General features: G+C 42.6%; 2 protein-coding genes across 5 annotated transcripts; one reads left to right on the top strand and one right to left on the bottom strand.

The window, feature by feature from the left end:
• LOC101764948 (succinate dehydrogenase subunit 3-1, mitochondrial) lies at positions 1 to 2,477 on the bottom strand. Of its 2 annotated transcripts, none has more exons than XR_001163315.2 (3): positions 2,274 to 2,477; positions 1,248 to 1,313; positions 1 to 637 (listed from the first exon to the last, which is right to left on the bottom strand). XR_001163315.2 is itself a non-coding variant. In XM_022823980.1 (3 exons), exons 1-3 carry the CDS (start codon positions 1,966 to 1,968, stop codon positions 348 to 350), a joined length of 360 nt encoding a protein of 119 aa, XP_022679715.1. In that variant the 5' UTR covers positions 1,969 to 2,071; the 3' UTR covers positions 1 to 347. The 2 variants fall into 2 exon arrangements, 1 of the variants encoding a protein (XP_022679715.1); XM_022823980.1 differs by lacking the exon at positions 2,274 to 2,477 and adding an exon at positions 1,965 to 2,071.
• Positions 2,478 to 3,763: 1,286 nt separating this feature from the next.
• Positions 3,764 to 12,454, top strand: LOC101764535 (phospholipase A I). 3 transcript variants are annotated; one of them, XM_004957821.3, is made up of 18 exons: positions 3,765 to 4,548; positions 6,126 to 6,273; positions 6,424 to 6,502; positions 6,592 to 6,745; positions 6,842 to 7,051; positions 7,144 to 7,389; positions 7,470 to 7,632; positions 7,712 to 7,972; positions 8,052 to 8,170; positions 8,252 to 8,413; positions 8,659 to 8,851; positions 8,981 to 9,117; positions 9,713 to 9,851; positions 10,012 to 10,218; positions 10,294 to 10,759; positions 10,841 to 11,057; positions 11,137 to 11,226; positions 11,778 to 12,212. In XM_004957821.3, exons 1-18 carry the CDS (start codon positions 3,967 to 3,969, stop codon positions 12,210 to 12,212), a joined length of 4,008 nt encoding a protein of 1,335 aa, XP_004957878.1. In that variant the 5' UTR covers positions 3,765 to 3,966. The 3 variants fall into 3 exon arrangements, with proteins under 3 accessions (XP_012699490.1, XP_004957878.1, XP_022680457.1); XM_012844036.2 differs by having other exon boundaries at positions 3,764 to 4,548; positions 10,294 to 11,057; positions 11,778 to 12,454; XM_022824722.1 differs by lacking the exon at positions 3,765 to 4,548 and adding an exon at positions 5,733 to 5,942 and having other exon boundaries at positions 10,294 to 11,057; positions 11,778 to 12,454.
• The last annotated feature ends 238 nt before the right edge of the window (positions 12,455 to 12,692 follow it).

The following is a 12,692-nucleotide window of genomic DNA, read 5'->3' as shown; positions in this document are numbered from 1 at the left end:
TGAAGCCAATTAAATCAGGTTCTAATTAACCAAGTGCGCTCAGAATGAGTCAATGAGATCCTTTTCACACAATAAATTGCATAGTTTTCCTTATTACATAATGTTTGCCGATGCCGGCACGATGAAGCTGCTATTGCAACTTTGTGCGCCACTAGTAGTCTAGTACCATAGCAAGAAAAACTCAAGATGATGAAACATTCACAGAAACCAGGGAATACAACATCCTGCAAACATGGCAAAGTTCCGTTTCCAACTATGCCACCAGTAGCATAACAAGAAAACGCAAATGACAAAACATTCACAAAAGCAGAAAACTTAAATCTCATCAAGGCAGGCTACCATTGCTCTCAAACTCCAAACATGATGCTAAACTTGGTCGCAAGAGGAACGGATATGATGGCAACACCCAGTGCAACACCGAATATACGGTGGGAGATCGAGAATGTAGCGCTCAGCTGTGGCTTCTTCAGAGGAAGGTGGGGCGACAATGGGCGGTTTGCAACAGGAGCCGACAGGGGACCACTAGTGTGCAGGGGGCGTCTTCCGGATGGAGGCACCTTTGGTCGCAGAGCTCCTAATGGAGAAGATGTGTAGCCCCTAGTTTGCTCAAGGTTTGTGTTTGAGCTGCCAAGAGCACCTGAAAAGATGAGGACAACAGTCACAGAATGTTCAGTTGTGTGTCATACTGGTATGAGCTGTAAACTTGCACAGAGCAGAACAAAAGGAATTCAGGGGGCATCTGAATACATTTCACCGAAGCATGTGTAATTTTGCACACTGTACATTCGGATATGCACATTAATAAGGGACATTAAGTGTATCAGATTGTGCAGCCATATCTAATAAAATAAGAGATACAGTTGACAATGGTCAGATCCATGAGAATACATAAAAATTCTTGTCCCCAGATCCCAACAGAAGCAGAAAAGCTTCTATCTATCGACCAAATACAATGGTGCAAAGAAAAGAGGTACAAGGCCATTGTTGGCCTTTGGTTGGGGTATCATGACTGAACATATATATGGTCATGTACTGGTGGATACATCAATTGAACTCCTTGTTGCACACTGACACTAATGGCATTTAGAGCCCCATATTACCACATCATACAATGGCAAAAATGTAATTGGAGTGATGCCCATGTGCCCCTGCTATCTCATATACTGTGGATTGTAGTGTAATTGACTGGTATCTAAAAAAAAGTGCGGAAAGATAACAAATCAGTGTGCAGGACTGCAGGTCCTTACCGCGCAGCGCAAATGGAGCATCTCTGAAGGGTGCAAATTTAGTTTTACTGTAATACTTCTCCATTCCTGCACAAAACAGACAATAGTCATACATTAGCCTCAATAGAGAATCACAGGCTAAACAACCTAACTAGAAATATGCTGCGAAGTTCAACTCAGAAAGAGCGTGTCAATTGGAGAATCTCAGAATCAAATTGACACAACTGAACTTCATTGTTTTACAACATACAACAAGTGATGCAGTTTAGCAAATTCCTAGCTAATCCCGAATGTAAGCCAATGCAGTATTCGCAGGACACAGATATAAATTATGTTGTGGCACACAAATCCATCTCATTGCAATGTTTGGTTGGTAAACCAATATAACATCTTAGCCATTTCAGTATTTTTTTTTAGCATCTTAGCCGTTTCAGTATTCGCAGCATGTACTGAAAAGGATGTTGAGCTACAAGGGTGTGGGAACTGCTGATGGGTTATGGCACCGGGTACATAAATCTGAGCATTATACTACCTAACATCTTGAATTCCTAATCACTTTACTGTCTTTTTACTCAAGCCTAGACCCTGTCCATAACTCAGATACACATACAGCTTCCAAAGGAAAACTATGATCTGAAATGGGTTGTCATACAGTTGTACTATTGCAACAAACTTATATTTTTCTCCATTATATCATCAATAGCAACAACGAAGCAAGGAATAATTGAGTATGCCTACCCATCTACGCCCTTAAGTCCTAAATCCTAGGACTTCTTTTTCCTGGTAACTAATAAAATTCACGGCAGTGAGCTTTGCCCGTTTAGATCCGCATACCACGATCTTTACAATCTACGAACAAAAGCAAAATCAATCATCATAGCAGGAAGCTGATACATGGTTAATATGAGGAGCGGGGTTTGTGTGGAAAAAAAAAAACGCAACGGATCGAGGTTCCATCACAGGAAAGGAAGATAGATTCGAAGGCACACAGGGACAGAAAAGATCACGCGGGTTGTTCAAGCAACCTAGGGCTTCGGGCTTCCTCACCGGCAAATGAAGAAATCAACCCAAGCCCGGATGGATCTCACTCCACGGCAGTCTGGGGGTTGGGGACGACGAGGACGCCCACGGGGGAAGGAAGCGAGATGCACTGGTCACACCCTGGTTTGGGAGCAGCCGTGCTTCGGCGGTGGCAGCGGCGGTGCCTGGTGGACGGCGGGTAGAGATTGGCGAGAGGGGAAAACACAACGGAGCACGCGCCATAAAATCATTTTTTTCTTTTTCCTTTTCTTGCTAATAAAAAGTAAATTATTTTTATGTGCTCCATAGAACTTAATTTTTACGAATATATTATTTCAAGTACTCATATATCATTGCCTTAAAAAGAACACACAATTAAATCCCAACTTGCACAATTAAATCCCAACTTGAGAAGTGTGAAATTAAAATATGTAAATTGGCTGATGGAAAACTAAATTGGTAGCTTTGCATAGTTAGTTGATGTTGTTGTACAAGTAGCCATGATATGATTATTTTAGCAAACACTAAAAAATGTGTTTGAGATAAATCCTAAAGGACAATCGTCAACATGATAGACAACCTCGATCCAACTCACTAAAATACTAACATAGATTGTTAGATCCATTAAGAAACGGATTCTATCATGTGAAAAAACTCATTAGTGTTTTTTATGGTTGGAATACGATCATACCATATTAATTTAGTATAACATAATAGTATCCAAGTCATAAATGTGGCAATTATAAAAATGTTTGCAATCATAGTTTTACATGTAAAATTGTAGACTATTATTATAAAATTATGATTGCCCCATGATTTGATCAACCACTGTAGATTCTGGGAGAAATGTTCTGTTGAAATTGATATCTTAGAGGAAATGTATCTAAAAATTTCCTTCTCTTTTTACCCTTGCCTAAAATCTCATTAGTCTAAGATAGTGACATAAGGTGTATGTTGGCTGCATGTTTTGGTTGAAATCATGTCAAATGATGTGATGAACATGACAGAGAGGTATGGAGGATGCATGCATTGATGGATAGAAAGATTTTAGCATATATGATATGATTGGATACTATGGAGTTTGACATAGCTGGTTTAAAAATTAAGATTTTATTGAAAAAATATTCACAATGTCATACAAAAATGATGTCGGAGAAGACAACTTAACGTTCTCTTTAAAAGTGAAATACACATTCAAATTACACAAAGACCTGGAAATCTAATGCAAATTCAGAATATATTCGAAGGGCTACAACACTTTACCCCACACATTGTCGTGTTGCTTAAATAAATTGCCGTCGCACCGACCACATGAACGGCCTCTCGCGCCATCCCGCCGTGCACGAGAGACTCTTCTAGAAACTCGAGCGCTTGACTAGTGGAACCCGTCCTAACGAAACCGTCACAAAATTTCGTGCAGGAGACGCTGCCCGGTGGCCCGGGCTGTACGTCGTAGACCTTGGACCTTGGAAGCTCGCAAAACCCCGCGACGAAAAAACCAAAATAAACCCAAAAATTTCCAGAGAGACCAGACCAAACAAACCGAACACAAGCTGCGTTCTGCAAGCGCAAGCGCAAGCGCAAACGCCTCCCCTCTTCCCCTCCGTTCCCTCCCTCCCTCCGCCTTCCTCTCGACGTCTCGTCGTCGTCGCCGGCCGCGCCTCCGGCCTCCGACACGTAGCCCTGGCCCCCGCCATTTGATGCGGAGGCCGCGGCCGCCATGTCGTGGGGCCTGGGCTGGAAGCGCAGCTCCGAGATCTTCCACCTCACCCTCGACTACGGCGACTACGCCGACACCGACGAGCGCCAGCCCCCGTCCCCGCCACCTCCGGCGTCCTCCTCCCCCTCCTCCTCGGCGTCGTCGACCCCGACATGCTCCTCCTCGCCCACCGCCGCCACCCGCAACGGGGACCTCGGCTTCCGCATCGACCTCGACTGGTCGGCGGGGGACGACGAGGACCAGGTCGCGCTGCGGCTCCAGTCCCAGCTCATGGTCGCGCTGCCCCCGCCCCACGACGCCGTCTCCGTCGACCTGACCCCGATGGACGGCGGGGAGGAAGGGGTGCGGATCGAGATGCGGGTGGTCCGGAGGCGGGAGGCGCTGCGGTCGGTGCGCGTCTCGCGCGCCCCCGGGTCCGCGCTGGGGAGCGGAGACGGCGGGGGCGTGCTCGCGCGGCTCATCAGATCCAACCTCGCGCCCGCGCCGGCCGTGGACGGGCCTACCGCCGCTGCGGGCGTGCCCGTGCTCGCGGATCACTGGCGCCCCGTCGCCGTGCTCAGCCTCTGCAACTGCGGGCTGTCGGTGAGTTCGTTGTCCACTCCCTAGCTTCTGATCCCCGCGAAACGAAACCACTTCCTAGTAGTCGTCATTTCCATGCACGCTTGATTGGTGGGAGAATTCAACTAGTCCTGTATGCTCTCAGCGATCTCTCGGATGTGGGCATTGTGGTGTTTTATGTGTTTGTGTAGAGATTTTGATCAGATTTATGCAAATGGCACTTATGCGCTGTGTTGGCTGTCCTGCATTCATAGTTTTGGATATTATGATGATCAGTTCTAACCATGGGTTGTGCAACTTCGATGATGTTGCTTGTTTACCAAAGACCACTGTGGCTGTTAACTTTTGCCACCAAATCCAACCATTCTGATTGTCCTTATGTTTTGCTCTTGTCAACCTGTGGTTGATACGGTTGCCCCTGGCTGATTTATAGCCATGTAGTTGTATGCAATCATGTGAGATCTGTTGGAGTTTGTTTGGTTGCTTCCTATATTGGTTTGCTAAACATTCCCTGATTAATTTACGGAAATATGTATTATCTATGTATTCACCAAACAAAACTATAATTGCAATGTGACATTCTTAGGAGTTAGGACTTGGATTTTTTTTTGTGATTTGCTGCCTCAATGTTGTACTTAGGATTCTGTTGGGTGATTTAAATCATGTTTGAGTATGCTTATACATGATTAACTATGGAAAATTTTAAACTAACTACTAAGTATGTCAACCTGATCACCTTTTCACTTTAGTTCAAATATCTGATCACCACAGCAGCTTATCATATGGGATTCGTTAGTAACTATAGTTGTGAGTTTCATCACTACTATTCTTATATTGTTAAATCCTAACATTTAGGAGTTTGCCCGGGGTGTACATCTTTTTCCACTCCGGTGGAGTATGCTGGTGAAACTTAAAAACTGTGGAGGGCAAACGTGCAGTTAGAGTTGGTGCAGAATTGCAAATGGCCCTAATATAATCTGCCATAAGCTTACCATTTGATGTATTTTTTGTTGGATGGCATAAAGGCACATTCAGGGTGATTCCTAAAAGGAAAGGAAACAGATAGCGCGTATCAGTTTATTGATACAGCAAATTTGCTAAACTGGGGTTAGGTTGTCAGTTAAACCTCTCAAATGAGTTTCAGCGTTTGTGCCCACTGAGAGTTGGGTGTTATTTGTTTCTTTCATTTTCTTTCTTTTTTCTTTCCCAAAGGCACAGAAGAAATGCGTGTCATTTCATTAAAGAAGAAGACAAACAAGTTACAAAACCAAAAAGAGAAAAAGAAAGTAACAGCCCTGACTCAAACCTCAGACTATGTGCTCCACGAAAAAAAAAACAAAGGAACGACCAAACCGATCCCTAAACTGGGTGCTAAACTGGATGCCATTTGTTTCAAGAGGCTGACAACATGTTTTCAGGTAAATGAGAAGCAGAAGAGGATATTGGAATGTTGCATATTATTGCTGTTTCTGCTTTGTGAACATACATAATACATTGTGTGTGTTGAATAAACCCCCAAGTTTCCTTTTGCATCTTCACCTATCTATATGTCTAGATATTACTCAGGCTAACTATGAAATGCTACAAAAAAAAATTGGCAGGTTCTTCCAGTTGAGTTAACCCGCCTTCCACTTCTCGAGAAGCTATATCTTGACAACAATAAGTTGTCAGTTTTGCCCCCTGAAGTTGGTGCGTTGAAGAATATGAAAGTGATGTCAGTTAACAACAACATGCTAGTTTCTGTCCCTGGTTAGTGTGCACATCCAATTAAATCTATATATCTCTAAAGATGGTTCTTTATAGCTTGTTCTAACTTCTGCATATTCAATTGCTCAAGATTGTACCTAATCAACTGCCCTTGCAACAAACTAATTTCTTTTTTGTTTCTCATACAAGCAGTAGAACTGCGACAATGTGTTATGCTGGAGGAATTATCATTAGAACATAACAAGCTTGTCCGGCCATTGTTGGATTTCAGGTTATTAATGCTTATTTGCGGAGTTCTTTGTCATAGTGTTGCTTCTAATTGGTGCCATTTCCTCATGATTCATTCTCTGTTTCCCACAGGTCAATGCCCAAGCTCCGAATTTTGCGCTTGTTTGGAAATCCTCTAGAGTTTCTTCCAGAAATCTTGCCACTGCATAATCTCAGGCACCTCACACTTGCAAATATTAGAATTGAAGCAGTGGAGAGTCTTAAATCTGTCACTGTGCAAATAGAGGTATATAAACTAATCCTGGCTTTCTGGCGTTCTCTTTGTTAGGTCATCCCATAACTACCAACTTTTCTGATAAGAGCATTTGTATTTTATTTTCAGACTGAGAACAGTTCCTACTTCATTGCAACCAGGCACAAACTTAGCGCCTTTTTCTCTCTTGTTTTCCGTTTCTCTTCTTGTCACCATCCTTTGCTAGCTTCTGCTTTGGCCAAAATAATGGAAGATCGCAGCAACCATGTTGCTATTAGCAAAGAAGAGAATGCTGTCAGGCAGCTTATAAGCATGATAAGCAGTGATAATCGTCATGTGGTACACACTACATACCCCACCTACCTCTCTGTAGGGATTCATGTTTCAAGCTAATTTTCCTAATTCTTTTTAATTTTCAATTACCTTTGCAGGTTGAGCAAGCATGCCTTGCTATTTCATCACTGGCATCTGATATTACATCAGCAATGCAGCTGATTAAGTGTGACATTATGAAGCCTATTGAAGCTGTATTAAAATCATCTGATGAAGAAGAGTTAGTATCAGTATTGCAAGTAGTAGTCACCTTAACTTTTGTTTCCGATCACGTTGCTCAAAAGATGTTGACGAGAGATGTGCTGAAGTCATTGAAAGCACTTTGTGCACATAAGAACTCCGAGGCAAGATGAACTGGATTTAGACTCTGGTTATATAATGTTGGATAACCACCAGCTCATCATTATTTGCTTCCTTTTGTTAGGTGCAACGTCTATCTCTATTTGCAGTTGGCAATTTGGCTTTCTGCTTGGAGACTCGTCGCACCCTCATGCATTCTGAAAGCTTGCGTGACCTTTTAATCCGCTTAACTCTTTCACAAGAGCGTCGTGTCGGCAAGGCAGCTGCACGTGCTTTGGCAATCTTAGGTATAATTATTCTTGGTCCTTGCTATCATTCATTGTGAACATGTCTTGATGTGTTTATGAATCTTTTCAAACCATTTAGGGGAGAATGAGAACTTGCGTCGAGCAATAAGAGGAAGGCCAGTTGCGAAGAAGGGTCTGCGCATTCTGTCAATGGATGGTGGCGGCATGAAGGGCCTTGCAACTGTTCAAATGCTTAAACAGATAGAGCAAGGAACTGGGAAACGCATACATGAAATGTTTGACCTCATATGTGGTACATCCACTGGTGGGATGCTTGCAATGGCTCTTGGAATCAAGCAGATGACCTTGGATCAGTGTGAAGAAATATACACAAAACTTGGTGCATCTCTTTTGCCTCTTGAAGTTTCCTTTCCAATGCCAATGTGTTTTATTATCAACTGAACTGTTGATTTTCCTAGGAAAACTTGTGTTTGCTGAACCTATTCCAAAGGATGAAGCTGCTACTTGGAAGGAGAAGATTGATCAACTTTTCAAAAGTTCGTCACAAAGTTTTAGAGTAGTTGTACATGGGTCCAAGGTACTAATGAAGTGATAAATTTGATATTGTTTGTGCTGTTCCATGTTATGCATGCTGGAGTGACTGAGGGATTAATTGCAGCACAGTGCAGATCAATTTGAGAGGTTACTAAAGGAAATGTGTGCCGATGAAGATGGTGACCTTTTAATTGAATCTGCTGTTAAAGGCATTCCGAAGGTTTTTGCTGTATCCACTTTAGTCAGTGTCATGCCTGCCCAACCATATATATTCCGTAACTATCAGGTTTGCCTCTTGATCCTGCCTGAATGGTTTTTCTCTTTTCAGTTCTAAATTAGTTTCTCAAGCTGTACGATGGGACCAACTTAATCCTCATAGAAGTACAGCTAAAATGCACCTTTTATATTGCATTGTTCATCACAATGTTGTCTCGAAGGACATAGCTTCACAGTTGTTTCATTCTCTTTTCCCGTTCTGACTGTTGAGAATTGGACTATATATCCATATATTAACCCAATAACCTGTTACAGTATCCTCCTGGCACTCTGGAGGTATCACCAGGAATGGCAGAAAGTCCATCAATTGGCGCGATTGGTACAGCTGTTTCTGGTGCACCAGTTGGTATTAAACGCGGTGCCTTCATGGGGAGCTGCAAGCATCGTGTGTGGGAAGCGATAAGAGCATCTTCTGCAGCTCCATATTATCTGGATGATTTCGCTGTTGGTAAATATTGTAGACTCAACTATGGCTTCTATTTTGCGTTATAGAGACCATGCCTCTATTTCTTGAAGGCCTTGGTATGGCATGTTCCTCATCATTCTTTCTTATTCTTTTCTTATCATCTTTCTTCAGATGCAAATCGTTGGCAAGATGGAGCTATTGTGGCCAATAATCCCACAATCTTTGCCATAAGAGAAGCACAACTTTTGTGGCCAGACACACGAATAGATTGTCTAGTCTCGATAGGATGCGGCTCAGTTCCAACTAAGGTAATGCGATGGTTCTTGTTTTGTCGTTGAGATTATTTAGTAATCAGCTATAGGTAGTCAAACAATCTGAATATTTCAGAAATTGTTTCAATAGAAGGTGGAAGTACTTTCCATGTTGCATCTAGCAACATCTACATTACATAGTCAATCTACAGAATTCTTTATATATGAATGGTCAAAGTTAAACAGGTTTTTACCAGCAAAAATCCTAAAACAACTTGTATTTTGAGGGAGTATTTAAAAGACTTGACCAGGGGGAGAGATGTTCCCCTGATTTTGCCCTTAAGGAGGTTGTACCAGCCTTTGAATGCGGACTGTTGATGGGGGTTTCATTGACCCCCAGACTTCAATGGTCTAACCAGTGTAACTCAGGGGAATATTTTAGTAGCATATATTGCCCTCCATCTTGTGGTAAACAGGCATAAGTCTATTACTAAGAGACTGAAATGAACAAAGATGAGTACTGATTTTCTTGTAGATTTAAATGCTAACTTGTACACTAAATTACCTTTACACTCCCAGAGAACTTTGATATGAGATATACATCTTTGGCCCAACTTTCTCTTATATATGTTTATTCCTTGTATGCATCTAGAGTCGGAGAGGTGGATGGCGCTACTTGGACACAGGGCAAGTGTTAATAGAAAGTGCATGCTCAGTGGAGAGAGTTGAAGAGACTTTGGATACGCTGATACCAATGCTTCCTGAAATGCAATATTTCCGCTTTAATCCAGGTAATTCAACTTGAGGAAACCCTTAACATTTTCTCAAGAAAAGGGAAGCTATTAACGTGATGGGAGCCCAACATAACCATCATTTGTGATGCACTACTTTTGATATGTTTGAACCTAATAAGCCTGCATATTCAAATCAGTGAGCTTGTTATTTCGGCAGTTGATGAACGGTGTGGTATGGAGTTAGATGAGACTGACCCTGCTATCTGGCTTAAGCTGGAAGCTGCAACTGAGGAGTACATTCAGAAGAATTTTCTGGCTTTCAAGAATCTTTGTGAGCTTCTGGTCCCAAGATACCCAGAGGAAGAAAAGTCATCTGATATTTACAAATCCCTGTCATTTTCAAGACTGACGTCATTAAATCAAGGTTTGCCTTCACCATATTTCAGCGTTTTTTAAGCATTTGGGTTATTTGGTTAATTTTTTTATCCTCTCTTAATAGGTTTCAGTGAAAGTAATCCTACCTTAGGATGGAGGCGTGTGGTTTTGCTTGTAGAGGCTTCATTTAGTCCTGATTTTGGGAAGAAAATAAATCATGCACGTTCCCTTGAATCTTTCTGCTCCCATAATGGTATTAGGTTAGCTCTTATGAATAGTGCTTCTGGGTTTGGGAAGCCAGCTACTGCACTTCCTACTCCAATAACTTCTCCCCTATTTACTGGAAGTTTCCCATCTAGTCCACTCCTATATAGTCCTGAGGGCACTCAACGGATCGGTCGAATCGACCTAGTTCCTCCACTTAGCTTGGACGGGCACCCAACTTCAAAGTCCTCACCGCCAACATCACCATTGAAGTCAAGGCAGCCATCTGCACATGTTCGATCACTGTATGATAAATTGCAGAATATGCCTCAAGTTGGTGTGATACACCTGGCTCTTCAAAATGATTCAACTGGTTCAGTATTGAGGTATCTTTCACATGCTTCAGCATATTTTATTTTCTTTCAGGTTTATAGTTATGAGTGTGTGACACAAAACTACTGTTGCAGTTGGCAGAATGATGTATTTGTGGTTGCTGAACCTGGAGAACTTGCAGACAGGTTTCTGCAGTCTGTCAAAACTAGCTTGTCAAACTTGTTGCGTGGCCGTAATAGAAAAGGCGCATATTCCTTGTCCAAGATTTCATGTTTGTCTGAGTTTGTTGCTGAATGGCCATCTTTTGAAATTGGTGGGATACACCACCGCTATATAGGTCGTCAAACACAAGTAGGAATTGCCTTTTCTGGCTCTTTGTTTCCAATTAAGTCATTACTATGTATGTATGCTAAGTTATCCTTTGCCGCAGGTAATGGAAGATAACCAAGAAATTGGTGCATATATGTTTAGGAGGACAGTGCCTGCTGTTCACATGGCACCTGAAGATGTTCGATGGATGGTAAGTCAATATGTGTAGCTTGCACTCCCTATGCGCTGTTCTTGATATTATGTTCAGTGCCACAATTGATTCCTCAGATCACATGGCAACTGTGGAAGTTGCTAAGTATGGCAACAAAATTGAGTTGCACGTGAACTGTGAATGGGATTTTAGTAGAAAACATGCCAATGGCACCACAATGGTTTGGTTAGCTAAAATTCGGCCATGGAAGAAACAATATCTATATTGAATTTGAATTATTTTCCAAAGTCATCTTCCAACTCTCTAACTATGTCTTCCATGAAGTTGCTGGCTGTGAAACTAGCCTTTGTGCACTTTGCACTGCTCCTCAATCAGACCCTGCTACCACCTTGTACCCAAATACCTGCAATCTAGCTCCTTTATTTTGATGTCATACAAGGCTAATAGAACCTGTTTGCTAGGCCAAGTCAGCCTACGAGTAGCTATGAAGATGATTTTGACTTGCAAATTACACTATCTTTTTATTCGCTTCTTTCAATGCATATCAGAATTTTAGGGCATCTGAATTCATGACATATATGATGTCCCAGGTTGGAGCATGGAGGGAGAGGATCATTGTATGCAGTGGTAAGTATGGCCTTACACATGGCCTGGTCAAGGCATTCATGGACTCTGGCGCCAAAGCAGTCATCTCTTCATCCATCGAGCCTCCAGATTCCCAGACAATAGCCTACTACGGGATGGATGTAAATGGAAGCCTGGAGAACGGGAAGTTTGTCATCGGGGATGAGGAAGCCGATGAGTCAGAGCCTGAACCCGTCAGCCCTATAAGCGACTGGGAGGACAGCGACGCCGAGAAGAGTGGCAACCATGACATGGATGATGAGGAGTACCTGGCTCAGTTTATGTGCTTGTTGTACGACAAGTTGTTCCGCGAGGGCGTGACGGTGGACACCGCTCTGCAGCAGGCGATCCGGTCGCATCCCAAGTTGAAGTACAGCTGCCACTTACCCAATGTTTTGTAGTTAGCGACACTGACAAACCGTACAAAAATACACCAGAATGGACATGAAAAATACTAGAAAACAATAAGGATAGGGCGGGTTCATAGTGGGGTTATAGAGGTCATATCTTGTTCGTTGTGCAGGCGGAGGTAACAGAATGTATCCCCTACTGAACCTTTTGCCTAGAAAGGCTTTGTAGAAGTATATGTACTCGTGGACATAGCAGTGAAGCTGATTAATAAAAGCATGAGGGTTTTGATATCTGCATTGTGCTTCACTGAAAAAGCATGGACGTTTTGTAATGTTTCGGTGCCTGACGTTCAATTTTTGTAGCTTGCTGCTGACTCTCATGCTGGCTATGGTTATTTTCTTCAGAAAGTACATGGCTACAAGGTCCATGTCAACATGTGAAATCATTGTGCTGGAGCTAAAGGTCCATGTCAACATGTGAAATCATTGTGCTGGAGCTAAAAGTAGCTGTGATTTTCGCATCAAATTTCT

The sequence above is a fragment of the Setaria italica genome, chromosome II (assembly GCF_000263155.2).
Source record: "Setaria italica strain Yugu1 chromosome II, Setaria_italica_v2.0, whole genome shotgun sequence".
Classification (NCBI taxonomy): Eukaryota; Viridiplantae; Streptophyta; class Magnoliopsida; order Poales; family Poaceae; genus Setaria; species Setaria italica.
This window is presented reverse-complemented; position numbering and strand designations above follow the sequence as displayed.